Consider the following 20,130-nt stretch of genomic DNA (forward strand, 5'->3'; position numbering starts at 1 on the left):
CCCAGTCCCTGGGTCCCTTGGCATTGAGGCTGCTTCACAGTCTGCCTGTCTACCTTATCTCTGCTCCCATCTCGGATTTTTTAATTTGCATGGGAGATCATATATATGCAGAAGTTTGCACGTGCAATAATTCTCACCAAGAGAGCACACTCATGTAACCAGCACCTAGATCTAAAACATTACCACAACCCCAGAATCCTCCTCCTCCCACTGCAATTACTGTCCCCCACAAAGGTAACCACTACCCTGACTTCCAGCACCATGGTTTAGATTGACTTGTCTCTGCACTACATAGAAATGGCATTAGCACACAATCTTGTTTCTGTTACCTTTGGTTCAAATTTGACCTATTTCACACCTGGTAACTGTTCCTCCTCTTCCTCCTTTTTCTTATCACCAGTACTTTTTATTTATTTAGAGACAGGGACTCACAAAGTCACACAGGGTTACTCAAACCATTTTAACATTCATACTCCAGTTATCAAAGTCTAAAGTTAATACTGCTATCTTCCTTTAAACAAGCAAACATACAAAAAAAAAAAAAAAAAACCCCACAGGGACCTTATAAGATTTTAAATCCAATCAGCCACCTCCAATTTCTATGCTGCTGTTTTTCCTTATTTTAGTTCTCCTCTGTTTTATTTCATTTGCCTATCAGACTTTATTATTTTTCTTTTTTTTTTTCAGTAATAAAAAGAAAAAAAAAAGTATTGGTAGGCCCAGTAAGTGTGTGTTATATGTTCATGAGCTGGATTCTGGAACAATCAATCATTTTTTCTGACTACAGTGACTCCGGCTGCATTTCCTGACTGTGATGGGCTTCCTTCAGGGAGAAGGGTAGGCGGGGACACAGTCGCAAAGAGGCAGAACCTCTTACATTAGCAGTTTGTTTTGATTGTTTTATTTTGTTTGGGGGATCATGGATTGAACCAAAGGGTACTGACCACTGAGCCACATCCCCAGTTTTTTTCATTTTTTTTTATTTGGAGACAGGGTCTCACTAAGTCACTTAGGGCCTCGCTAATTTGCTGAGGCTGGTTTTGAACTTGCAATCATCCTGCCTCAGTTTCCAAAGTCACATCTAGCCTCAAGCCTTTTTAGATTTTAATTATTTTGAGACAGAATCTCACTAAATTGCTAAATTGCTGAGGCTGATCTCAAACTTGAGATCCTCCTGCCTCAGCCTCTCAAGTGACTGGGACCACAGGCATGTCCCATCATGCCCAGGCAGCAGCAGTGATTGAACAGCTAGCTGCTCCACATCTGCAGTGCTGGAGCCTCCCAAGCACCTGCCTTCTCCCCTAGTTGTCATGGGGTGAGAGTAGGAGAGTATCAAAGCAACCCAGGTAACAAAGCCTGAGGCTCAAATTTCCATAGGTCTTTGGCTGTTCTGGGTGTTGTAATGTGTGACAACAGGTTGCTTTATGGCAGTGCTAAACCTGGATGCCTGGGTACTAGGGACATCTGGCCTTCTCCAGCCATTTCTCATACCAGCTTTAAGAACCACCCTCTCAGATAGTGCTGAGAGCCATTAGCCAAGTAGGTATGACAATTTCCTTGCCAGCGTACCCCATGTTGCTTAGTGGAAGGACTCGTGGAAATAGGACATTTTGCAGTGACATTGCATGTAAGGTGACCTTGCTCAAGGACCAGGGCGGATCCGGGTTTAGGGAGTTCCCGGTTTAGGACAATCCCGGTTTAGGGCGTTCCCGGTTTAGGAAGGTTATTCCTGCTGGGAATAAGGCGTATCCTGCTGCCTGAGTTCCCCTTGAGTTCTCAGGGGATTCAGACAGTATTTTTGGGAGACAGAAGCCCAGTGGAGGTGTGGATTTGGGCAGAGAACGTGGATTTCCCTAGAACGTGTTTGGAGAGGGCCGGTGTGAGATCGGGAATAAAGAATTGCTGTTTGAATCTACAAAGCTGTGAGTGGCTCGTGATTTGTGCCCAGCCAGACTGCGGCAAGATAGAGCTGAGCACCCTCCTGCTTACCCCATAGGTGTAGGACCCCATCCTCCATGCTGAAAATAAGTTTTTGTTTTGTTTTGTTTTTTTGGGAACCAGGGATTGAACCCAGGAGTGCTTAACCACTGAGCGACATCCCCAGCCCTTTTTATTTTTTCTTTTGAGACAGGGTCTCACTAAGTTGCTTAGTGCCTCTCTAAATTGCTGAGGCTGGCTTTGAACTCGAGATCCTCCTGCCTCACCTTCATAACCACACCCAGCTGAAGTCTAGCTCTTTACAGGGGGCACAAGGCCCTGCCCACCTCCCCAGCTCATCTCCCAAACTCTTCCCCCATGTCCCACCTGGTGCTCGGGCCAAGCTGCACTGCACAAATCCTCCAAGATTTGTCTGGCTTCACCCACACACTGATCACTGTGCCTGAACGTCCCTCCTGGTTCTCCCAGCCAGCTTGGGCGGTGATTCTTCCCATAGGATCATGGCCCATGAAAGAAGTTGGGGCTCTTCCCCCATCTCCTGCATCTCCTGATCACACACATCCAGTCCCGTGCCCACTGCCACTTTCCATGCCAAACATGCTCCCTCCTGCACACCAGCCCTAAAACAGCTGCTCCACACCTGAAATGCCCAAATCTGCAGACATTTCCTCTGCTTCAAAACGCTGTGAGTCCCAGAGCCTAGTATGGGGCCCGGCACTGAATGCACACTCAGTGACTTCAAGTTGTTACTTAATCTCACAAGAGATATCACAGACAGCAGAGAGTCCTTTGAAGCTTGTTCCTCCTGCAAAAGCCAGAGCTGGATGAAGCCCCTCTCCACCCAGATGCAGCCTGCAGAGCCCCCAGGCTGGAGAAGCAGCCAGGCCCAGGGCCTCCGAGCTCACTGCCTGCTTCTCAGAGAGGGTGGGATGAGCCGCATGGCCTTCTCCAAGGGGTTCACACCCCAGCCTCGGAGCCCTGGATTAAAAGAGGAATGATGAGGCTTCCCCCATGGATGTCACTGTTATGCTCAAGTTCGGGACCCCCAAAAAACCACCAGAGACCAAGATCGATGTAAGCAGCTAACTTGGTCCTCCACGCACACAGCAACTGGTGACGCTGAGAGGCCCCGAGCCCAGAGTTTGCAGCAGTTTTATACAATCTTTGGGGAAGGCAGGGACTTCACATACATCATAGCATCTTTTAGCAAATCATCACACACCGCAGGAAAATCATAAAACAACTCTAAAACATGATTAGCACATTGCCTGGCGGGAACAAGTTGGGTAGGGGTGATTGGTTGGTACAAGAGGGGGATTCGTTTGAACTGATTGGTTTAAGCCATGAGGGGAGTACGTGCTGAACTACATGGTTTCCCAACATGTTACCAACCACCATAAACTACTGGGAGGGTCATCTGGCATCTTAGATATTTTCCCTGTCTTCATGCTGATTGGTGGTTGCTAGGGGGTTGCTATGGGTCCTCACCTAGCCTGACTGAATCAGGGACACCTAGCCTGCAGATCTCTCCTGTTATTAGAGAATAAACAACTCAGCAGGATGGGTATGTGCCTAGGAGTGCTCTGTGGGTTTTTCCAAGGACAAGGGTCACCCCTGTTCCTTGGACAGGTTTTGCTCTGAGGTAGAGGCTGGTTTCTCCAAAATGGAGTCACATCAGTTTCTCAGTCACGAACACTAATTGAGCTGTGGTTAATATGAGGGTGGTTTGTACATGAGATCCCTCACAGACTGTAAGAATTAAATTTGAGGTTTTTTTTCTGGGTAAGTATTTTCAGTTAAATATTACAACCAAAAAAAGGGATCATCACCTTGTCGATGGGAATGGACAAGAAAAGACCAGCACATGTCATAAAACCAGGCAGCTGGGCTGTGTTTGAATGTGATATTGAGGTGACTTGGGACAAGTACTGAGCTCTCTGAGGTTCAATATCTTCTCCTGTATCATAGGGACACAAGAACCATTTGGCAATGTTGTGACTGTTAGAAATACCGGGGTGCCACAAGGAATCAAAGGCGAGCTCAGAAGTAGCTCTGCAAGGCAAACTTTACTTCTACAGAAGTGCGTGCTATCCAACCTGGCAAGCAAGCACACCTGGGCCACACCTGGGCCACACCTGGGCCAGCAATCCCCCTGCTCTGATAGCAGGAGCTCAGGGTTGCAATCTATGTGATTGGCTCATTGTAAAAATGGGGCGGGCGAAGGGAAGGGCTGTAGTCAAAATGGTTACAATTGGATTTCAAAATGCCTATGATTAGATCTTACATCCCAATTAAAGCTAAACACTATATTCTGAAAATGAATCACTGAACTTTCCATTTCTTACACAATTAGTATATGAAATAAAGATGTGAGCTGGGTGCAGCAGCACACGCCTGTAATCCCAGCGGCTTGGGAGGCTGAGGCAGGAGAATTGAGAGTTCAAAGCCAGCCTCAGCAAAAGCAAGACGCTAAGCAACTCAGTGAGACCCTGTCTCTAAATAAAACACAAAATGGGGCTGGGGATGTGGCTCAGTGGTCGAGTGCCCCTGAGTTCAATCACCAGAACCCCCAAAATAAATAAATAAATAAATAAATAAATAAATAAATAAATAAATAATAAAGATGCGAAATACTTTATAGGATATCGATGAATAATATATTTTGTTACTATTTGTAGTAATGAAAGCAAAAAAAAATGGGAACCAAACCAGCTCAGACTCCTTGCTCCTAACCCGCTCACTAATCAGTCACCAAGTGCCCCCTGCTGGATTTCTTTATCAGCCTCTGCACTCTGAAGCCTGTGCATGCTCATTACAGGTAACTCCTGGATTCGTTTAAGTTCCAGGGTCCCTGAAATAGGGGCAGTCTCTAAATTTGCTTTGCATCCTGGAGCCCCTAGAGCTCCCTCTGCACGAGAAGGGGATCCAGCCCACTGCCCATGGACTTCCATGCAGGAAGGTGCAGGAGTGTCCTGCAGAGCAGAGCTTTGATCCCAGTTCAATCCACCAGCTGTAATCTTAGATAAAAGGAAAATTTATGTCACTCGGGCAGATTTAATCTCTCCTTGTCACAAACCCTTTCCTGACCCAGGAATTTTCTGGGGCAGGGCAGAAAGTCCTAGAGTTAGAAGAGAAAAGGCCATTACAAATCACCACAGGGACAGAATGAGGCCAGGAGCAGGGCAGATGTTTGCCCCAGACCACCAGGAAAACAAGGTTGAGCTGGACTAGGTCTCTGGCCTTCCAACCCCCAGGCAGGAGCCACAGGCAGGGGTGGGGGCCCAGGCCATGTCCTTCATTACCTATTATTGTGCTCAAAGGTCATTTGGGGGATGGCAGGATTTTCTGCTTGACCTGTTAAGATGCAGGGAGGGTGAGGGGAAGAGGAGGAGGGCGGGGAGGGAGGAGGGATTTAAGGAGCTGTCTCCAGGCTGGGACATCCAGGACTGCAGGAGCCGGCCAAGTCTGGAGGAGCATTAGGTGCTGGTGGATCTCCTGCCTCCCACCCAATCTCAGCTGTGGGGACTCTGGGCTGTGAGGAGTAGGGAAGGGAACACTCTCTAGAAGGGGTCAGCATGGCCTGCAGGAAGAGCTGCTCGGAGCATCCGACCAAGTGGGTCCTTGTGGGCAGTGCCAGTGTGGCTCTGCTGTTCACCATTGGGATGGTGCTGGGCTTCACCCTACAGCGGGGCACTCGGTCAGGTAAGAGTCATCCTGCAGCCACACAGTTGGTCTCCCCATTGCTGTCCTTCCTTTTCCCACCCAGGCTGTCCTACCAACAGCTGATCAGATCTTTTCCTGTCCCTTACTCCAACTAGACTCACCCCCACCCACAGCTCTAGCTGCCTCTTCCATACCCCAGCCCTACCAAGACTTCAACCCCGGTGGAGGGTCCCACTGATTTTCTTTCCCCTGGTCAGTTGCCTGAAGACCACCAAACCTCAGCCTTCCTTTGCCCTCAGATGGGTATTCTCTCTTGGGAATTTTGTGGGCTCCTCAAACTCAACAGTCTGGGCTGAACTCAGCCTCTCCCTGCCTCCCTCCCTCTCCTTATCCCTCTCTTGGTGAACCTGGGGGAGCCTCCACATTCCCTGAGCCTGGTGCCTATGCCTGGCTCCTGAACCTTGAGGGCTCTGCCTTCCACCCTCGACTCTCCCTGCAGCCCCGCCTCTGAGACCTCTGAAATCCTGGACCCTGCAGTGGCCTCCCCTTCCTACGAAGTCCCTCTGCCACTAGCTTGCTCTTGCCAGTACCTGTCCCTCTCTGCAGCCAGCGAGCTTTTTCTTTTTTCTTTTTTTTTTTTTTTTTAATTTATATATGACAGCAGAATGCATTACAACTCTTATTACACATATAGAGCTCAATTTTTCATATCTCTGGTTGTATACATATTATATTCACACCAATTCATATCTTCATACATGTACTTTGGATAAATAATGATCATCACATTCCACCATCATTAATCACCCCATGACCCCTCCCTTCCCCTCCCACCCCTCTGCCCTATCTAGAGTTTGTCTATTCCTCCCATGCTCTTGCTCTCTATCCCACTATGAATCAGCTTCCTTATATCAAAGAAAACATTCGGCATTTGGTTTTTTTGGGATTGGCTAACTTCACTTAGCATTATCTTCTCTAACTGCATCCATTTACCTGCAAATGCCATGATTTTATTCTCTTATATTGCTGAGTAGTATTCCATTGTGTATATAGGCCACATTTTTTTTATCCCTTCATCTATTGAAGGGCATCTAGGTTGGTTCCACAATTTAGCTATTGTGAATTGTGCTGCTGTAAACATGGATGTGGCTGTGTCCCTGTAGTATGCTGTTTTTAAGTCCTTTGGGTATAGACCGAGGAGAGGGATTGAGCCAGTGACCTTGTTCTAAACAACCCACTCACTCCCTGCCCCCAGGACCCACCCCACTCCTTTGCTGGCACCTAAGACCTTTCACCACCTGCCTTAGCCCTCTTCTCCAGCCTTGCCTGGCCCGTCTCCATCTGTAGCAGGTCAGTGGCCGTTCCTTTAAACAACCATGCTTTCCCGTGGCCGAGCCTTCATGTCTGCTGTTCTTTCTGTCTGTTCTTTCCCCATTTTCTGTCAAACATACATCCATCCTTCAAGGCCCCTTGAATGTCCCCTTCTCTGTGAACTCCCTCTCTCTCTGCCCAGGCAGCACCAGAGCCTCCATGGCCCCAGAATCCTGAGCCTTTCCCTCTCTGGCAGCACCAGGGACTGTGTGCCTCACAGTCCCCTGCAGCACAAGGTGGGAGTCCAGGGAGGGTTGGGGGTGACAGGTAAGTACCTTGGGCTGAGGCTAGGATGGACAGTAACAGCTCCTGGCATTCACTCCAGGCTGTGAGCAGGACGTCTGCCGCCCGGACGCGGACATGCTGGAGTACCTGCTGAGCCTGGGGCAGATCAGTCACCTGGATGGCCTGTCAGTCACCTGGTACCACGCAGCCAACAGCCAGGAAGAGATGAAGGCTGCCCTGAGCAGTAAGTCCAGTTGCCAGAACTGGGGCAGGTTGGGGGTGGGGGTGGGGGTGCGGTGGAGGAGAGGAGGAGGGCAGAGGGGAGGCCGAGAAGCCATGGTCACTGCGGCCTTAGAATGGCCATCTTTATGTTATTGTCATACTCCACCTGGGGAAGTGGGGCCCTGGACACTGAGGAACTGGCTCCAGGTAGTGCAGCTGATGAGCTGCAAGCCTGGGATTCGGAGCAGACGTCTGATTCCAAAGTCACCACTGTACTGCCCTCTGTCCCTTGGCCTGTCAGATGCCCCCTCCTAAGGAGGCCTCTGCCCTGAAGTCTAAGGAAGCCAGAGATCTGAATTGGAATCCTGGAGCTACTAAAATGAATGCTGAACACCTGAGCAGCTTATGTGACTCCTCTGAGTCTCAGATGCAAAATGATTATGGGTGACCAGTCAGCTGCTACTCAGGTGGGACCCACATATCCACATCAGACGGGGGTTCTCCAGGGAACACTGTGCAGCCCTCTTCATGGGCACCATTTTATAGAAGTCATGGACTCACTCTTGGCTGTGCTGTCAGAAAATGGTTAGGCAGTGGGGGAGTCCGGGGCAGCAGCCCCACAGGGCATGCCCAAGCCCCTGCCCTGGGCTTGATCCCTGGGTCAAGGAGGAAACACTCTCTGTCCTTCAGGACATTTGGGAAGCTCAATAGAAAATGTTCATGGAAGTGCTGGTGCTCTAAGCTGTAAGAGTTGAAGGGGATGGTCCTCAGACTTGAGTCCACTTCAGAAGACACAGGGTGCTGACCCGTCCCCGGGGTGCCACTCCTTGGTGACTAGGAGGACAAAGAGCCCTCTGCCCTGACAGAGATCCAAGCCAGAGAAGTACTCATCCAGGGAGAAAAATACTGAGGGAATGAAAAAAGGACCTGCCACCCCCACGTTCTTCCCAGCTCAGCCCTGACACTGGTGGGAACCATCAAGGCCTCACCAAGGCAGGACCTTAGTTGAGAAGACAGCCAAGCCCCCCAGCAGGCCCTGCCACCAGCAGGGAACTGCACAGGCTCCCCTTAGCATAGCTCCAGGGGTCCAGACAAGGCCCCAGGCCTCCTTTCCTCCCGAGGATTCTGCCAGGTGCCTGTAGTAGGCCTCTAGAGGAGGGTATTGCCTTTCTAAAGGGGCGCTGCTATAGAGGTGGGCTGGTGAAACCATCTTGGATGTAACTGGTCATCTGTGTGGAGAGGAGACCCGGAAGGCAGGCAGAAGTGGGCTCTAATTTTCCCTTGGCCATTATCAGCAGAGTGATTTGGGACAAGTGACTTCACTAGTCTACAGCTAAGCTCCCCACTCTGTACAGTGTAGGCCCGTAAGGTGACCATTTATCATCCAAGCCAGGGCACGTTTGGATGCGAACGAGGTCAGGATTGGGAATTATGCTGAGACGACAAAAATAAACCAGGTGGTCCCAGGTTACCTTAGGTAAGTGAGTTACCCTGTGCAAATAATAATTAACACTTGGTGAACACTAACCAGGGACGTTTTACTACTTCTTATAGATGAGGTAATAAGCTCAGGGGTCAGAGAAACTGCCCAGGGTTCCACAGCTGGCCAGCGTGAGGGCTAGGGCTGGAAGGCAGTGGTGTGGATTGGAGGTCTGCACACCCAGCCACCATGCTGTCCTTCCTCAATGCCTAACCCTCCTGGCCCAGGGAGGGTAGGTGAAGGACTTGGGAACTGCAGGTCCCCTTCCCTCTGGAGAGCAGCATCCTTCACTCTGAGAACCAGGGCTCCTACTGTGGTCACAGGAACCCCATCCTGTCCTATCTCTCTTGTCCCTTGTTTGTTTGTTCCCACTCCCCAAGCAAGATAGCCCTTGGGAAGCATGACACAACTTTTTTTTTTTTTTTGGTGGGGGGAGGGTACCAGGGATTGAACTCAGGGGCACTCGACCGCTGAGCCACATCCTCAGCCCTATTTTACATTTTATTTAGAGACAGGGTCTCACTGGGTTGCTTAGCGCCTCACTTTTGCTAAGGCTGACTTTAAAGTAGTCATCCTCCTGCCTCAGCCTCCCGAGCTGCTGGGATTACAAGAGGTATGTCACCACGCCCAGCCATGAAACAATTTTTAAGGGAAAAGATTCCTCAGGAAGAAGCTGGTCCAGGTGGTGATTACGAGGAGGCCAATTAGGTCCAGAGGGCAATTTCCACCAGTATTTTGTCCCATCCGGTGAGTATTTGTGTGGACCCGACCCAGGAGGAAGAATGAGAAATGAGTCAGCCATGGTCGGTCTTTAAGATGCTCCTGGGGTCTCAAGGGAAGGTCACTGGGATGCAGAAACATGGCTCCCCCAACCCTGCCCTGTTTCCTCCCAAGGCACCTCTACTTCCACCAGACCAGAACTGGCCCCAGTGAAATAGGGGAGAGACCTCATGCTCACCTCTGAAGCCATCCTCTTATCTACCAGGTGCACCTTGGGCCTGGCTTCCCTAGGCCTCATGGAGCCCCAGAACCTTTGACCCCTCTCACTGCATTCCCAAGTGGCCAAAAGTTAAGATACAAAAGAACTTTATGTTTCAGTCACAAAGTCCATCTTCACAACACTCACAAAGCCCTTCACGGATCCTAATCGGCTCTGTGGCCATATCTTGTGTTCTGGAGCTGGGAAGCTCATCCCTTCTCACTGATGAGAGCAGCAGGGTCCCAGCCACCTTGAAGCACGAGGTATAACTCAAGGATGGAATGGGCTGACGGAAGAAGTGCTGGCAGCAGCCCATGGTCAGTGACCTCCATCCTGGAAACCTAGACACCTGGTTTAAACAAATCTGCTGAAATTCTCCAGGGCATTGGGTGACCTCTCGCATCTCCCTGGGCCTGGACAGGCTGTTCTTGACTTTGCCATTGATGCACTCAGCCCATCATTCAACATCCATCTTTGAAGCACTTTCTTAGTCCTGGTTCCCTCTAGGCACCAGGAATTCGAGGGATGGTCAGTTCCCATCCAGACCCTGTTGTCACAGAAATGATACTCAGGAGGGCTGGCACCGGGTGAGCAAGAGCACCGTCCTAGCTGAGCACGCAAAGGAGAAAGTGGTCTTCCTGGCAGCATGGAGCAGACTGGGGCTCCCTGAGGAAGTGATGTTTCCCCCCGACCCTGGGTGAGAGGTGTGGAGGGAAGAGGGTTGCAAGGTAGCAGCCACACCTAAGAACCCAGAGATGGGAAAGACAAGACAAGCTAGAGTCTTGCCACTCAAAGTGTGGCCCAAGGACCAGCAGCATGGACCTCTTTGGGGAGCACATTAGAGATGCAGAATCTTGGTGCTGCCCCACATCCACTGATCAGAACCTACATTTTAACAGTTCCTGGATGATTTCTGTGCACGTTAAAGTTGGAAAAAGTGGAGTGGCTGGAACCCAAGGCAAGCGGGAGGGAGAGAGAACTGAGATAAAACTGGAAAATGTGTCAGGGTCTGGTCATGAAGGCTGTAAAGATGGCCTTACAGAATTTGGATCTGAATCTCAGGAATATGGGTGAGTTTTTAGTGAGTTTTTTAATTTGTTTTTTATCAGGATGATGATGTGGACAGGTAGGTGTTTAGAACACTCTGTAGAGAAGAGGCTTGGAGGGCTGGGGTTGTGGCTTAGTGGTAGAGTGCTTGCCTAGCATGTGCAAGGCCCTGGTTTTAATCCTCAACACCACATACAATAAATAAAATAAAAGTTTGTGTCCAACTACAACTAAGGAAAAAAATAAATATTAAAAAAGAGAGAGAGAAGAGGCTTGGAGCCATGCTAGAGGGATCAAAAGCAGTCAGGCTCAGTACACTGGAGAAAGGCCCCTGCCAACATTAGTTGCCTGTGATATTGTGGAAGCTGGACTTGAATCCCCCCTCAGTCCACTACACTTCCCAAACTCAAACACCCCTTGCATGGTCTTCAGAGACTTTTAGAAAGGCCTGAGCCTCTACTAGATGAACTCTCAAAGACAGGGATCCGAGGACATTCTCCTGATGGAGTTAACCTTGTGAAATTAAAAGATAAAAATAACAATGCTCAGTGCTGATAGGTATGTAGGTGAGGGAGGCCATCCCTGTTCTCTAGGTGGAAATTTGAAGCAGAACAGCCTCTCTAGAACGTAACTTGATAATATAGTCTTGTAAATGATCCTTTATTGGGCTGTAGCTCACTGGTGTTTGCCTAGCATTTTTGAGGACCCAGGTTCAATCATATATATATTTAAGTATCTGGTATTTATATATATGTGTGTGTTTGTGTATATATATATATATATATATATATATATATATATATATCCTGTTTTATCCTGTTTTGGCCTGCACTCAGATCCTATAAGGAGGGATCAGAAAATCTTGGCAAAAAATTAGAAACAAAATGATTCAGGGGTGGGGGATGGTAAATCACATCATAGTGAATACCCTCAACAAGGTATTTTGACTAGTTTTGTTGTTGTTGTTTTTTGGGGGTTTTTTTTTGGAACTAGGGATTAACCCAGTGGTGTTTTCCTACTGAACTACATCCACAGCCCTTTCTATATGTTCATTTTTATTTTGAAACAGTCTCACCAAGTTGCTTAGGGCCTCTCTAAGTTTCTGAGCTTGCTGAGTTGCTCAGGCTGACCTCCAACTTGTAATGCTCTTGCCTCAACCTCCCGAGGCTCTGGAGTTACAGGTGTGCAACACTGTATCCAGTTTTGTTTTAATGAGATGTAAAGAAGATTGTGAAAATGTCTCATAATGTTGCAAGAAAAAAAAATTATAAATGCAAGGTAGTTTTCAACTTTGCAAAAATTACCCATAGGCAATAATGAAAGAAAATCCATTAAAACATGAGCTATGATGGAAATGTGGCTAACTATTTCCCTCTGCTGTTTTTCTGTATTTTCAAATGTTCTATAACAAATGTATAATGCCCTTATGATGAGAAAAAAATGTTTTTAAAAATGAATTGTGTTCTGACCCTGAAACAGGCAACACCATGGTCTTGGAGGCAGATGTTACTGTCCATGGGCTCAATACCGCGAATGAAACAGGGGTCCCCATCATGGCCCATCCCCCTGCCATCTACAGTGACAACACCCTGCAGCAGTGGCTGGAGACCGTGCTAGCCTCTTCCCTGAAGGGTATGTGCACCCTGAACCCCTCCTCAGCACCCCAGCTCTCTGGTCCTGGGGAGGGGTCCTCACAAGTTGCTCACCGCCCTGACTTCCCTCCCAGTGTGCCAGACACGCAGGCTCAGTGAAGACCGGGTGAGGTGGGGAAGTAAAGGTGCATATCCAGGTGTCCTCTCCTGGACACACGGGCGAGATGAGGTGCCAGAGCAGTGCAGAGCAAACTACAAAGGGCCCCTTGTGTTCAGGGCGTCCCCTCCTGGATCCACAATACTGAATGCAAGATGTTCAGAGCTGAACTTCACACCTGCCCCCATGTCGCAGTGTCGGGTACCCTCAGGACCCAGGCACCCTCCTAGTGTCTCCCTCTCCCCCACCCTCCACTCAGCTGCTGCCCCAGCCCTGCCATCCCTCTCCTGGACCTCCTTCCTCACTGGCTCCTGTCCCAAACTCAGCCCCTCTGGCCTTCCCTTGCCTACTGAGTGCTCATGTGCACGTGCGGTCTGTCTCTCTCTCTCTCTCTCTCTCTCTCTCTCTCTCTCTCTCTCTCACACATACACACACACATACACTGTGACCATTCCAAAAGGCCAGTATTTTCATAACATTTTCCTGCTTTGACCCTCAAAGGCTCCCCATTGTCTTGGCCTGGCTTTCAATATCTTTTCTAATTTTCCAGCCCCACCTCCTCACCACCCTGAATGAGATGGGCTTCCATTTGCATTGCCTGACTGTGCCTAGATGCTCCCTCAAACACCCCCTCCTGGCGGCCACGCCACTTCCCTGCAGGCCCTGGTAGTTCAGGAGCCTCTGAGCCTGTCCAGGAATCCCCATGCCCAGGCCCTTAGCTGGCCTCTGCTTCCGCCCCACAGCGGGTGGGACTCACTGCTCTAGAGGCGAGCCCTTCTCTGGGTTGGCTCTGTTTAAAAGACAGTCCTCACACCCAGCCACCATCTGCCCTGTCTTCCCACCTTCCCGAAACTCCATCACACACACCCTACCTGCTGGCTCAGCCGCTAGAGTCACATCTTCCAGTTCCCCAAGCCCTTGCCTCCTCCCCACAGGCATCAAACTGGACTTCAAGAGCCTCAAGGCCGTGGGCCCCTCCCTGGACCTCCTACAGCAGCTGACAGAAGCCGGAAAAGTCCAGAGGCCCGTGTGGCTCAATGCTGACATTCTAAGGGGCCCCAATGTGCCCCTCCCAATTGAGGTCAATGCCACACAGTAAGTGTTCACCTCTCTGCCCCAGCTGCATCCAGCCCTCTTCCGTCAACACCTAGCATGGAAGGAGAATTTAGCGAACCTTCCTTGAGTCTGCCTTCAATCCACCATGTAATCTCACCTGATTCTTTGCATATGCTGTTCCCTCTGTCTTGAGTGCCTTTCCCCCTTTTTGGAAGAACTTCTGCCCAGTCACTACCATCTCCAGAAACATACCTGACTTCCCAGGCTGCTGAGAGGCTTCCTCTGGGGCCCACAGTTCCCAAATTTCTTCCTAACACAGCCCCAATCTCATTGGGTGATCACCGTTCACAGGTTTTCACCCCCACTGTGGACTCCCAGGGGGCAGACAGGGCCAAGCTCAGGACTTGGCTGCAAGAAAAGTCTAAAACATTGGCTCCATCCCAGTCCCCCTGCACCTCCTTCCACTAACAGTCCTGGGACACCAGCTGCAGAGTGTGCAGTGGGTTGCAAAGGAGGTTTGTGTGGAAGGAAGGGATGTCCTTAACTTGGTCCTTAAGCAGGCAGCACTGCTAGGTGAGGAGTGGGTTTTCCTCCCCATTCTACAGATGTGAAAAAAATCACAGAAATTGAGGCTCAACTTGTTGAATGTTTATTGCACACCCCGGGCACTGTTTTAAGCACTTTACTTGAAGAATACCACTTAACGCTTGCAATGAGAATGAGGTAGGTGCTATCGCCTTGGGTTTACAAATATAGGAACTATCTTATGGAAGTCAAATGACCTGCCTACATCTATTACTAGCAGAGCAGAGATTCAAACCTAGGCCTTTGTCCTTCTAAGCTCCATGCTCTTTACCTTCCATTTCTCTCTCACCCCATCTGTTCATCAAACCATCCATCCAACGTTTATGTGTCTCTCCAACTGGAACACTTGGAAAGTAGTAGTGTGAAAATGTAGTCAATGGACCAAGAGAAATATGGTTAGTCTTCTTGGAGTGTTGATTTTACTCATGATGTGGGGAGGAGGGATTGTTTGCATGTTAAAATTTGCATAAGAGCATTTTTTTTTTTGTACCAGGGATTGAACCCAGGGACACTTCACCACTGAGCCACATCCCAGTCCTTTTTATATTTTATTTGGAGACAGGGTATAATTAAATTCCTGAGGCCTCACTAAGTTTCTGAGGCTGGGTTCTTTTTAATATTTTGGTTTTTAGTTGTAGTTCAACACAGTACTTTCATTTTATTTTTATGTGGCTCTGAGAATCGAACCCAGCGTTCTGCACGTACTAGACGAGCATTCTACTGCTGAGCCACAACCCCAGGCCCCTGAGGCCAGCTTTGAACTCACGATCTTCCTGCCTCAACTTCCCAGTCTCTGAGATTACTGGCGTGAGCCACCACACCTGGCTTAAAAGCAAAATTTGAAAGAAAAAAAAAATTAAGTCTGAAATTTGCCAGGTGTGGTGACATATGCCTATAATCCCAGAAGCTCAGGAAGCTAAGCCAGAAGTATCACAAACTCGAGGCCAGCCTTGGCAACTTAGAGAGACCCTATCTGAAAATACAGAATTAAATTAAAAAGGAAAGGAGATGTAGATGATTGATCAAGAGCCCCTGGGTTCAATCCCGAGTTCAGAGAAGAAGAAGCCCTTCCTTTTCAGAAGTGATGCTGTTATTTGAGAACCAGAGGTTGACCAGCTGCAGGTCAGAGTCAGGGCCTGAACCCAGACTTCCCTGTCTCCAGAGTGCGCGCCCCACTTGTGGGTCTGTGAACAAGTCATTCTGTTCCTCAGGCTCTGCAGCCGCCCTCCTGTCACAGATTCAACAGGCCCCGCCACTTCCTCTCGCTGTGATGAGTAAACAAGAGGACAGGACCAGCGTGGCTCTGAAAGACCAGTGTCTCCCTTCTCTGCAGGTTCCTGGCACTGGTCCAGGAGAAGTATCCTCAAGCCACCTTGTCTCCAGGCTGGACCACCCTCTATATGCCCCTGTTCCCAAACAACACCTACACCCAAGCCATGGTGGAGAAGATGCAGGAGCTGGTGGGAGCGCTGCCACAGAGGGTCACCTTCCCTGTGCGGGCTGTCATGGTGCGGGCTGCCTGGCCCCACTTCAGCTGGCTGCTGGGCCAGTCGGAAAGGTGAAACCCCACTGCTGCTCTCACGCCCCTGCTGGTTCCAAACCCACCTCCAGGATTAGATGCCGGGGGAAGATCCCTGATCCCGACCTTTAGGCTAGAAAGTCCTAAAGATCATCTTGTCCAACCCTACTGGTGCTCACACCTACAATGTCCCTGTCTTTTATTTGTATACCTCTGGTGACAGGCTGCTCACTACTTTCTCGGGGTGGGGAGGGCAGGTTTCCATTGGTGGGTAACTGTCTGCCTGTTAACAAATGTTTATTCTGAGATGAGACAGAATCCATCTCCCGGCAGCTTCCTCCCATAGGCCACCTATGCCCCTGGGGCTGCAGAGATTACACCTACAACCTCTGCCCAGAATAGCCCTATAGGGCTCAAGGGACCCCCCCCTCACCCTACCCTGCAACCAGCTCTCAGCCACCCAACCCTCCCTTTCTCAGCCCTTCCCCACAAAAGTCCCAAGGTGGCCCACTTCCCTCTTCACACTTGACCTCTTCCCCACACCTTGCCCTCTGTCCTTGTCCCTTTCCTAAGGCAGAGCTCTGAGTGGACAGCTCCTCTGTCCTTCCAGACTTTGGCTTGCGGTTACCCCCAGGAATGGGCAATGCTCAGGGAGGAGGGGCTGTGTGACACTGGAGGACTGGTGCCCCACCCTTGGGCCCAGCCAGCCTCTGGTTCTGAGCACAGGAGGGGAGCCGAGGGTCTTGCTGGGCCGACTGGCACTGAGCCAGCTGTCTGGGCCCAGGTACAGCCTGACACTGTGGCAGGGCGCCTCCGACCCCGTGTCAGTGGATGATCTCCTCTACATCCGGGACAACACCGCCGCCCACCAAGTCTACTATGACCTCTTTGAGCCTGTCCTGTCACAGTTCAAGCAGCAGGCCTGTAAGGAAGGAGCCTGGGGAGGGTGGTGTGGGTTGGATTCTGCATAGGGCAGCCCCTGGGTGGGCCCTGGAGCAGAGCTGGGGGGAAGGAACATCAGGAGGGGAAGATCCTGGGTGGAATAGGAGGAGAGATTCTGCTATTGCAACTTAGCCCCGGGATGGCATTCTATTTAAGTGTCATATTCATGAAGCCGGAGTTCCAATTTATGTGTAGGGAAACAGGTGTAAACAGTTACAGAGTTTATATGTCATCAGATCTTAACAAGGCAGAGCTCTTATCAGAACTCAGCAAATTCCAACCCTATAGACTTTCCATGTAGCAGAGTCTCTCTGTGGGTAAGACTTAATAATCCAGATGCTACTGTACATATTTGCTCCCTTGACCCTGCAGCTGAGTGGTCACAGGGGGTCCCATCAGAGTCCACATCCCCACTGTGGGAGCCACCTAAGTGAGGGGGAGGATACTAGCTGTGGGAACAGCTAGCTCTGGTTCCATCCAGTTCCAATCCAGTAACCGCTGAAGGACCTTGGGCAAATCACTTCTCCTGGTCTGTCAAAGTGGGGAGATGACAGCAAGAGTCTTGGAATATGATAGAATCGGGGCATATGGAAGGCACTCTGAATGGTCGCCACTTCATCTCAACAATTTTGGACCCCACAGTAAATACCACAAGGAAGCGAGTGTACTACACCGGCAGCAGCCTGATCCCTATTCTCCAGCCACCTGCGGGTGATGGTCTGGACGTGGAGTGGCTGCTTCCAGAAGTGCAAGGCAATGGCAGAACAGCAATGATCACGCTCCCTGGTAAGTTTGTCTACAGCCCTGGTACCCCTAGCTGACCTGCAAGGGTGTCCTTTGCCAGTGGACCTTGGACCTCGGTTACCATGGCAACGTGGGCCCTTAGAAGCCACACACTGGATACAAAGTAGGGTGGGGCCTGGGGAGTGCGGTATTCTCAAGAGCACTGGCTTCCTGGCCTTCAGACCAGCACTCTTGAGTCCTCAGTCACATGATGCTATAGGAGGAGCTGGCATCTGCCCCAGGTCTATGTCACAAGTAAAGACCAAGAGCTGAGCTGGCAGCTTATCACTTTAGTCTTGACAATTGGAACCCAGAACAAGGTTAGAGGATTCTAGAGAGGCAAGGCCGTCCCCATAGCCACACCCCCACCCCACCCTGTGACCTTTTAACAAGAGATTCTGGCTCCCGTGGGAATCTGAGACCAGCCACGGTTGCCTCTTCCAGACAGAGAAGGCGTGATCCTGCTGGACGTTGGTCTCCAGGGAACTGCAGCCGGGGACCCTGTGCCCATCGTCCGTGCCCCAGGCAGCGCTGCCCTGACACTGGAGTCATGCCTGCTGCAGCTGGCCACGCGCCCTGGGCGCTGGGGCCTCCACGTGCACATAGCAGAGCCCGCAGCCCTCCGTCCGTCCCTGGCCATCCTGGCACACCTCTCAGCCCTTGGCCACCTGCCTCGGCCTGTGTGGGTCGGGGCCACAATCTCATATGGGAGTTTTGTGGTCCCTGGCCACACGGCTGGCAAAGAGTTCCTTAAGGCTGTGGCTGAGGTATTCCCCCATGTGACCGTGGCACCCAGCTGGCCCGAGGAGGTGCTAGGCAGTGGCTATGGGGAGCGGCTGCTCATGGATATGCTGGAGCTCTGCCAGGGACTCTGGCAACCTGTGTCCTTCCAGCTGCAAGCCAGGCCACTGGACCAGAGCATGGTAGGAGCCATGGCCAGGCTGCTGGCAGCCTCCCCCCGGGCCACCGTCACAGTGCAGCACAGCCCCACTGGGAGCAGCTGTACAGCTGTGTGGGCAGGGCTGCTGGCAGCCAGCGGGGTGGACAGGACCAGAGTCTACTGCAGGCCCCCCCAGGGGTACCACAAGGACTCGTGGGCAGATGTAGGCAGAAACTGACCGCCCAGTGGTGCCGGGCCAGCCAACTCCTAGGTCCAGGCTTCTCTGCGGGAGGCAGGAGGAATAAATGCCTCTGTCTTCCTCCTCGCACGGAAGGAGAGTCCTTGGGGCAGCTGGAGGGGAGCCTAGAGGGTCTGGAGGCTGGGGGCCAGGTCATTGCGATTGTCCAGAAGGAAACGTTCGCAAGCCTTGAAGGTGGTGTAGAACTCCGAGGAGAGGCCGGACACGTTGGTGGTCACGTAGTTGAGGAAGTCCGGGCTGACCTGGTTGTAGTAGGACACCTGAAGAGCAGGAAGCCATGCTCAGGGAAGCAGAGAAGGGTGAGGGGCATGGCCCACCCATGGGCATGAGGCGGGGGTGGGGAGAGTCGCCTTCTGGGAGAGCTGCAGATACAGCCCAGCTCCGTGGAGTCTTGAAGGTCAGTTGATAGGCGTGACCTTCTCCAGCCCATTTCCCCTGAGCCTCCTCAGGGTGCTGACAACCCTGGCTGCCAGTCACCACCCACTGTACTGTCATTGGGCATCTTTTCCCTCAGTTACGTGGCATTCAGGGAAGGGGCTAGGTCTCCAGAACCTCCTACAGAATCCCCCTTAAATAAAGGTGCTCTGCGGCTGCAGAGAAACGTTGGACTTCGGCCTGGAGCATGGCCCACCCTGAGTCTGTTGGCTCAAGTGTGTTCATGTAGCCAACACTGGCTGAGGCTCACCAGACTGGAGCTGCAGGCCCCACAGGAGCTGGGAGCCGGTGTGGGAGCTGCAGTCCCCCTTTCTCGGCCTCCTCCCCACCTTTTCAATTAACGCAGACTGCCTTGCTGAGTTTTATGGGCCTCAGAGCCATATAAAGCCTTCCCAGACAAGAAGTACACAAGTAAATAAATAATGAGATGAATTTTTAGATCAGAACCCAGCCTTCTGCTGTCGGCATCCTGAGCTTTCTCCAGGCTCTCACTTAGTCGCACCCATCAGATCTTAATGCAGCCTCCTTTCCAGCCTCCGATACTCTGAGGCTCCCCCAGGTTGGGAGAGGGAGGATGCTGGAAGGGGATCCAGGTCTGGACTTGTCCTAGCCCAGCAGCACTGAGCTCAGTGTAGTTCAAAAAAATGCTGTTGGACGCCAGGCCTCACCTTGGTCAACTGGTCCCCCTCGCGCCAGAGGCAGAAGCCTGAGCAGAGGGTCTCCGCACGACGGTACTCTGGTGTCTCGCAGTGTGTGGGCAGCGTGACTGACCTCATTGCAATGACATAGGGGTCCCTGGAGTGGAGGGAAGCGGAGGGGGCAGAGATCAGCCATAGAAGGAAGGGTCCACCCCATCCCCCAAGCCTGAGCTTTGGCTCCAGGCCAGGCTGGGGAGAAGAGGCAGCTACACCACCCACTTGGGGGTCGCCTGGAAAAGTCCCTCCACTGTGGACAGGCAGCGGGAGAGCCGCATGTGATTTTATTCATCCTCCTGCCC

At 51.1% G+C, this 20,130-nt stretch overlaps 2 protein-coding genes across 4 annotated transcripts in view; one reads left to right on the forward strand and one right to left on the reverse strand.

The window, feature by feature from the left end:
- Positions 1–5,513: 5,513 nt before the first annotated feature.
- On the forward strand, positions 5,514–18,677 carry Fam151a (family with sequence similarity 151 member A). Its single transcript, XM_076860301.2, has 8 exons — positions 5,514–5,640; positions 7,298–7,441; positions 12,405–12,557; positions 13,610–13,769; positions 15,649–15,873; positions 16,619–16,758; positions 17,419–17,562; positions 18,004–18,677. Exons 1-8 carry the CDS (start codon positions 5,514–5,516, stop codon positions 18,675–18,677), a joined length of 1,767 nt encoding a protein of 588 aa, XP_076716416.2.
- Acot11 (acyl-CoA thioesterase 11) overlaps positions 14,364–20,130 on the reverse strand; it is a 48,588-nt gene continuing 42,821 nt past the window's right edge. For all 3 annotated transcript variants that reach the window (XM_076860297.2, XM_076860300.2, XM_076860298.2), the window contains 2 exons: positions 19,802–19,928; positions 14,364–18,958 (listed from right to left, as the gene is read on the reverse strand). In XM_076860297.2, the coding sequence (XP_076716412.2) occupies positions 18,803–18,958; positions 19,802–19,928 (283 nt within the window). In that variant the 3' untranslated portion in view covers positions 14,364–18,802. The remainder of the gene's footprint in view (positions 18,959–19,801; positions 19,929–20,130) is intronic.

This window comes from Callospermophilus lateralis, chromosome 7 (assembly GCF_048772815.1).
Source record: "Callospermophilus lateralis isolate mCalLat2 chromosome 7, mCalLat2.hap1, whole genome shotgun sequence".
In the NCBI taxonomy this organism is placed as follows: domain Eukaryota; kingdom Metazoa; phylum Chordata; class Mammalia; order Rodentia; family Sciuridae; genus Callospermophilus; species Callospermophilus lateralis.

Bases quoted from the DNA above. Each gene is read 5' to 3' on its own strand.
- Fam151a (XM_076860301.2), top strand. From the start codon at position 5,514: ATGGCCTGCAGGAAGAGCTGCTCGGAGCATCCGACCAAGTGGGTCCTT. The intron at 13,770-15,648 runs GTAAGTGTTCAC...CCTTCTCTGCAG, and splicing joins ATTGAGGTCAATGCCACACA to GTTCCTGGCACTGGTCCAGG. The intron at 16,759-17,418 runs GTAAGGAAGGAG...TGGACCCCACAG, and splicing joins ACAGTTCAAGCAGCAGGCCT to TAAATACCACAAGGAAGCGA.